Raw genomic sequence first — 7,353 nt, 5'->3', positions numbered from 1 at the left:
ACGACTCGCAGCTTACGTTTGTATTGTAAAACAGGCCGAAGGCGCGTTCAGATCGTCGTTGTAAGAACACATGTGGACGGGAACGCAAGTGTTAATTTTAGAGAGGAAAGGGTTAATGTTAAGGAAAGGGTTATTGTGTTAATGACCTTGTCTCTTTCTCTCTCATTGTATAGATTATAAATTCGTAGATAATAGCATAGATATAAGAAAAGCAACAGTAGTAAATTAAAAGTAATCCAAATAAAAATGAAAAAAGAAACCGAGCAAAATCTAAAATATTTGTCAGGCGTACGCAGCCGGTCAACCAATGGCAGCATGCAGCCTGCCACGTTTCAGGTGTAGTAGGGTATCGTCACGTATGCTACGCCGAAAATATCGGACCGCCGTGTTGGATCGTGTCACGAGCCGCCTTCCTCGCGGGCTGACAGAAACATGCAAAAATTGCAGATTCTACGACAGTTGGACGTGCATCCGAAGGTGCGCGAGGAGGCCGATATTCTCGTGAGAACTTTCAGCGGTGCTATCGGTAAATGCCATCAGAATGTCATGTGTCACTTTGCCGCGATTCTCCGTAAACTCCGTTGAGTTCTGCTTTGTTACTTTCGACCGTTTATTTGGCGAAAGCGAAATACGAAAATGTAAAAAAAAAAAAAGAAGAACTTCACGTTTTATCGTGTCAAACAATTGGTACGCACGAAGTGACTGTCGGCAAGTGGTTAACCTCGCATCACTTGAAAAAATATTTCTCGTTGTATTTTCTTTGTGTTTGTTGTACATGTGTTTTAAATCTCATATTTATTAAATGCAATCTTTTGTTTAACGACTTTTCATACATGCATGTGCAGTTGAATCGTGTCTGTTTCCCGTTTGACGTTTTTTTTAGACACTTGCAAGAGTCATTGTTTACATTCGGTCAATAGTAAATAAAGCGCAGTTTGACGGTATTACGATCGATAATGATCGATAATTCATATTGTATATTGTGCTTTTTTTTCAGTTACAATTATTAGTACATTCATTATGGGCATATTGTTTCTGTCAGAGGTGAACTATTATCTTACACCTACTTTGAGCGAAGAATTGTTTGTAGATACGTCTAGAGGTTCTAAGTTAAGAATCAACTTAGATATAATAATTCCCGCTATATCTTGTGATCGTGAGTATGCAAAATGTCATCATCAATATGGATGGGGAAAAAGATAGGAACAGTTTGTAATTTCAGTATTTTACAGTTTTATCAATAGACGCAATGGATACAACTGGTGAGCAGCATTTGCACATTGAACACAATATTTTTAAAAGGCGATTAGATTTGAACGGTAAACCTATAGAAGATCCACAGAGGACAAGTATGTATAGTAGTTTTGACAGTTGACATGTACAATATCAAAACAGGATTGGAACATTTGTGTAAAAAAAATATTTATTGCAGATATTACAGATGCCAAGACTATCAGTAAGACCACAGAGAAGGTAACAAAGAACTTTTATATACGTATCTTCTGATTAAGAAATCGTTTGCAAACTAGTTATTATTGGATAGACCATTTTTACAGGCGTTGGAGATCAGTTCTCCCACAGAGGCTTGTGGAGACTGTTACGGAGCGGCCACAGATGTGATCAAGTAAGGGAGAAAGAGATCTACTTATGTAACAAAAATTTAAATCTGTGACACATGGTTGTAAGATACAATTTTTTATTGACAGATGCTGTAACACTTGTGAGGAAGTACGAGAAGCTTACAAACTCAAAAGGTGGGCCCCGCCAGATCCAGCTAACATTAAACAGTGCCAGAATGACAAGTCCATGGAAAAAATTAAACACGCGTTCACGCAAGGCTGTCAAATCTATGGATATATGGAAGTAAATCGAGTCGGTGGAAGCTTTCACATTGCACCGGGTGACAGTTTCTCTGTTAATCATGTTCATGGTGAGCATAACTGAGCATAATCAAAATTCCAACATTTTACACTTTTATGAATTTTTTTTCTAATGTTTGCAGTGCATGATGTTCAACCTTATACTTCAACTCATTTCAATATGACGCACAAGATTAGACATCTAAGTTTTGGGCTCAACATCCCAGGAAAAACAAATCCCATGGATGACACACTTGTAGTTGCTTTGGAAGGTATGGTCCATACTCCTTAAAACTATTTTTATTAAGAGAATTCAAATAACCTGTAGATTTTACATTACAAACAATTCAAATAATCCATATAAGTAGCACTATCCACACACATATTAGCATCGTATTCCTGTTCCGATAGCCATAAAAGTGCCAAATGTGCCACCACCTTGAATCATCACTTTACCGACATTATTTAATAGTTCTCTTCCTCTCAGTCCGTATCTAGTGAAAGAATTTATGAGTATGCACATTCAAAGCATCTGTAGGTTATATTTTTCGTGTTTCACCGATACCTAAGTGCAGAGAATCCTCCAAAAAGTGCACCAGAAGCCATCCCTACACAAAATCCAATTGCAAAACCTAGTTTCATTCTATCGAAACAAGAAGGTCCTTGCTGATAAGCTCCTCCAGGTACCACAGGCATTCTGCAATCTATAAAACTATTGACTTCAATGTCTATTGGTTCTTTGCACATTTGTTTTTACACTTAAATGGGGAGTGATGATTTACAATAGAAAAACATTAAATAAAAATTCACTGTTTGAATTTGAAGAGAATTGTAAATTTTCTAACTCTCAAGAGAAACTCAAATATTTTAATACGTGTTTTAGACACAGTACGCGTGGTTTTTAAAAATTGATCTGTGTGCATGTGAGAGGTTTGTTTATTTACGTGTACACTTACTATTAAATTGTTCGTTTTATAAATCTTGTGGCGCTTACGATCTGTCGCGTTCGTGTTTTTATTTTTACTTTTCAATTTAAGAACTTAATCACGAGAGTCTGAGTGCGACTACTGAGATTCAACACATTGCACTCGTATCGCAATTTCGGGAAGGCGCCATGATGGTTTTCGACGCGACGTGCTAAAAAAGACGGCTGCGCTGTCTGCTATTTCCGCGTTTCGTCTCTTATAAATGCCGGCACAAGCGGGAAATTCAAACTGCGCGTAATTGCGAAAACATCTCTGTGAGATCAAATTTAAACCAACGAGTATTCTCATTAAAATTGTTTTAATTATTCATTTTAATGTTTATTTGCTTCTTTTCCGAAAAAAATGCAGGAACTAGGCAAAAAGTACGCACAGGTTTTTATAATAGTGGAAATTATGAGTATTTAGGAAAACCCGCGCACACACACACTTTCTCGCTATTAAAAATACTGCAGAGTCGCTAACGCATATTTTAATTGTTTTCAGGTGCTATGATGTTTTATCATTACATCAAAATCGTTCCGACGACGTACGTCCGTGCGGACGGCTCGACTCTGTACACGAATCAGTTTTCGGTAACGCGGCACGCGAAACAAGTGTCTCTGTTCACCGGCGAATCCGGAATGCCGGGTGTATTCTTCAATTACGAGCTGAGCCCGCTCATGGTAAAGTACACGGAGAAGGCGAAGTCGTTCGGTCACTTCGCGACGAACACCTGCGCGATCATCGGCGGCGTCTTCACCGTAGCCGGACTTATCGACTCTTTGCTCTACCACTCGGTACGCGCGATACAGAAAAAGATAGAACTAGGAAAATACAATTGATACATCGATCTGATTGCAATAACATTGATTAATCTCTAATCCCGCTCTACTTTCCGTTGGAAAAATTTCTATTTTCTTTCTCCATTGTGTTATGAGAACACGTATGTTATTTGAAATTGACAAAGGAGTTTTAGAAATTTAATTACAGAGTTGAAAATAGATTAGGATTAGCGTTAATCGTTGGCATAACGCACAGCATAGATAAATATTTAAACGAAATAACGAGAAATTTTACTTACGATGACCACGTGCATCGATGTTTCTACTGACCAACCAACAACTTTCTCACGTGGATTTTTATCTCATGTTTAGTATTATAAATGTAGCTAACAATTGCCGTTTTATATTGCGAATAATTTTGCGAAGATTATATAGATAAATAAAATTACGAATCAGATAGCAATGTTTGGCGTATGCGCGATTATTTTAACACTTTCTTTTCACAATACAAAAAAAAAACAAATTTTACACAAGCGATGATATATGTATCAAAGTATACTTTTTCTTTTTACAAAAAAGAAACAATATTGCGCAAAATTTCTCTACGTAATAACTAGTAAAAATAATTAATATGTAAAAAAAACGGTGTTTGTATATGTGTACATAAAAAACCTGTCAACATGTATAAAAAGAAATTGAAGAGATTTGTATGGAAACAAAAGTGTTGTGTTCTTTATGGCGTAAACTAACACTCGCACGGGAAACAAAAAGGAACGAAAGTTATGTAACATATAAAGTTTTTTGACATTTTATTTAAATTAACTACAATTAAAATGTTTTTAGAAATGTGTTGTATATGTCGATAGATGTCTTTGCAATATCGCTGCAAAACTCTAGGTCTGTGCCACTAACCAAGGCTCGTGGTGAAACATACATTGGTTTTGTAGGATCATATTGCGCTCTCTTTAGTTCCACCAAAAACATGTGCCTCTGTTGGAGCCTGCTGAATCTACATAGTAAAATTTGCGGCATCTGTACAATAATATCACGTGACAACTGCATTTCATCGTGAGCATAATCAAACACTCTCATCAGGTTTTTACGATCTAAAAACAAGATAGAAAGAGAGAAAAGTATTATATAGATATTTTTTACAAGAATCTCTTGAAGTTAAGTTGCACGCTTACTTTTTACCCATAGTCTAGGCTTTTTAAGAAGCAACAATTTTACTTGGTACTTGTCAAAACCCATCTCTTCTCTGATGGAGAATGTATTTGACATTATGTGTAACATGTAGTAAGTTACTACTTTAGGTGATATCACTGCTAAGTGTCTTACTTCCGAACCGTTGAGTCCAAAATTACTTTGAAAATAGCCAAGTCTGCCATCAATGAACTGTGTAGAAAATGACAACCATTTGGGATTTCCACAGACTATCTTCTGTATCATTTCCACCGTAAAATCATGCGCTCTCAGATATCTTATTCTTGTGTGAAGATCGTCCATGTCTTCTTTGAGGATGTTGGGATTCTTTGTAAAAAACTCGCCTAAAGAATCAGCTGGCACGCCGCACTCGTACAGAAATCTTATGTAAGGTTTTACATCCCGATCGAAATCAAGACCGAGAATAAATTGTACCATGTTTACATCCGACTCGAGTTTGTACAAGTGAACCCCGAGTTTCACCAGTTCCCGAATCGTTCGAGATTTGTTCGCGTACTTGGCAAACGTGCAAGTCGGAGTGAGATACGGACCGATATCTGATAGATCTTCCGCGCACGTGTCCAGAGGTTTCGGTAACGTTATGTCACTATCGTCGAGAGATTCTTCAGCGGGCAAATTAGGAACAATACCTCGCTGAAGTGATATTGAGTTTGTAGTAGTTTTCGAGTTCCGCCAAGAGTCTTCCACATCATTCTTATTGTCGGCCGCGTATTTCGATATAATATTCGTTTCAGAAATATCAACTTGATTCCTGTCGATCTTGTTCGGCAAGCATTGTCCGAGCGCATTGTTGTTTGTCGAAACAAATCGCGTGATTATTAATCGCACCGTCGCCGGTCGTGCCGCGGCAACAACAAACTTGCAGCAACGTTGAAACGACATACTCGCCGTTGTTGCCGATTAACTTAACATAACGTAAAACTACGATTTCTAAAAAAAAGATGTTTTATAAAAATACTTTTATATTCGATGTTTTGTACAAAACAAGATCTGAGAAAAACAGCAGTAATTAGAACAAACTTGGAATTTGGAGGTTAATCACGAAACAAAAGCTCACTCTAGAAGATCCTCCTCTTTGATGTTCACTAGCGCCACGAGCGTTTGACGGTTTACGCGTGTCAACTGCACGAAACAACCCGGTAGATAAAAATGTCATCTTTTCGACCGACTTGGTTCTGTTCCGCGCTATATGTCGATTCGATATTTCGATTCTCGAAATACCGCGCGCTTCGATACGTTCGCGAACAATCGTGATAGACGCGCGACACGGAACGGAACTACGCTCGTTGTTGTCCTGTGTTTCTCGCGATTATTATCGTTTCGCGCGCAAATATCAGTCGTGCGGTCTAAAGCGTCGAGGTAAGTGTGAGATGTAGCAATGTATAATTAGTATTTGATGAGTTGTAGTAATGTATAATTAGTATTTTAGTAGATTGTTTCGCGATTCTACGCGCGCGAAGAACAAAATGGCGGACGCGCGACGCGAGAAGAAACTTCTTTCGAATTGATACGTACTTTTCGCGATTGTTGTCGTCTCGCGCGCAAATACGCGAGTACGTGAAGGTTTTGGACGTTCCCATTGACGCGTGATTAGCAGCTCACTAATGACGATAAGAGGCGAGACCAGCGTCAGAATTCCTGATAGCGATATTGTTGCTACGGAGCGGGATGGAGTTTTTAATCAAGTAAATACATCGACATTGCAAAATAGTAGATCACATAAGTTGCTTTTATTAATGTTAAATAATATATCAACGTTATATTATTTGTTTCGATCATTTTCTACGATTGTGAAAGTAGCGCTGCGAATATCGCGAATTGTTACGCGTTCGATTCGATACTTCGAGAATCGCAATATCGCGCGCTTCGATATATTCGTGGAAGAAGAGGCAGTCATGGCGGACGTGCGACACGGAGCAAAGCTTCATTCAAATTGTCTCGTGTTTCTTGCGATTATTGACGACTCGCGCGCAAATATCGGTAATACGCGTGGGTAACAAAGTACCGGGAGTTCGCGGTAATATTTAATTAGCATTGCGCACTCGCTGACGAATGTTAATGAACGATTTAGTGCAATTGTTTGGCACGAGCCGTTCGCGCGAGACGCAAAGTATGTTCGAATTGTGTTTCGTATTTCTCATGATTTTATATGTTGTATCTTCGCGCGCAAATGTCGGTGGTGAGAATTGTTTTTGTAAAAAGTTGTTTTTGTTTCTAGCAAGCAGCATTGGAATGCCTGACGCTCGCATAACACTGAGAAGTAAACAAGTAAAGAATGGAGGAAAGAATGACTTGTGTGCACGAAGCAGTACTTATGTTTCAACTCGTTCGTTCGTTTGTCTGTCGGCAGCGTGGATATCGCACATCAAGAACATAACTATGTAAAGATTTGTTTTTTTGTAAGAACACATTTACGTACTGCAACAAATATTTTACATATTGAAAACTACACCATTCTCTTACATAAAATGTTATCGCGTCTTTCAAGTTTTCTATATTTTTGTAACTATTTATAACAAAATA

At 38.1% G+C, this 7,353-nt stretch overlaps 3 protein-coding genes across 4 annotated transcripts; 1 reads left to right on the top strand and 2 right to left on the bottom strand.

Annotated features, from left to right (window-relative positions):
• Window positions 1-98: 98 nt before the first annotated feature.
• Window positions 99-4,329, top strand: LOC109851769 (endoplasmic reticulum-Golgi intermediate compartment protein 3). The gene is made up of 8 exons (XM_020422174.1): window positions 99-526; window positions 998-1,156; window positions 1,233-1,349; window positions 1,433-1,473; window positions 1,557-1,624; window positions 1,707-1,930; window positions 2,003-2,131; window positions 3,329-4,329. Exons 1-8 carry the CDS (start codon window positions 433-435, stop codon window positions 3,664-3,666), a joined length of 1,170 nt encoding a protein of 389 aa, XP_020277763.1. The 5' UTR covers window positions 99-432; the 3' UTR covers window positions 3,667-4,329.
• Window positions 2,144-2,981, bottom strand: LOC109851770 (reactive oxygen species modulator 1). 2 transcript variants are annotated; one of them, XM_020422175.1, is made up of 3 exons: window positions 2,816-2,981; window positions 2,425-2,571; window positions 2,144-2,353 (listed from the first exon to the last, which is right to left on the bottom strand). In XM_020422175.1, the coding sequence occupies exons 2-3, from the start codon at window positions 2,553-2,555 to the stop codon at window positions 2,245-2,247; spliced, it is 240 nt and encodes a 79-aa protein (XP_020277764.1). In that variant the 5' UTR covers window positions 2,556-2,571; window positions 2,816-2,981; the 3' UTR covers window positions 2,144-2,244. The 2 variants fall into 2 exon arrangements, with proteins under 2 accessions (XP_020277764.1, XP_020277765.1); XM_020422176.1 differs by having other exon boundaries at window positions 2,425-2,563; window positions 2,816-2,980.
• Window positions 4,330-4,400: 71 nt separating the features above from the next.
• Window positions 4,401-5,869, bottom strand: LOC109851767 (transcription termination factor 3, mitochondrial). The gene is made up of 2 exons (XM_020422173.1): window positions 4,794-5,869; window positions 4,401-4,712 (listed from the first exon to the last, which is right to left on the bottom strand). The coding sequence occupies exons 1-2, from the start codon at window positions 5,710-5,712 to the stop codon at window positions 4,435-4,437; spliced, it is 1,197 nt and encodes a 398-aa protein (XP_020277762.1). The 5' UTR covers window positions 5,713-5,869; the 3' UTR covers window positions 4,401-4,434.
• Window positions 5,870-7,353: the final 1,484 nt, after the last annotated feature.

The sequence above is a fragment of the Pseudomyrmex gracilis genome, unplaced genomic scaffold, assembly GCF_002006095.1.
Source record: "Pseudomyrmex gracilis isolate BER0280 unplaced genomic scaffold, ASM200609v1 scaffold_20, whole genome shotgun sequence".
Taxonomy (NCBI): Eukaryota; Metazoa; Arthropoda; class Insecta; order Hymenoptera; family Formicidae; genus Pseudomyrmex; species Pseudomyrmex gracilis.
Note: the sequence above shows the minus strand (reverse complement) of the source record. Positions and strands in the feature narration are given on the sequence as shown.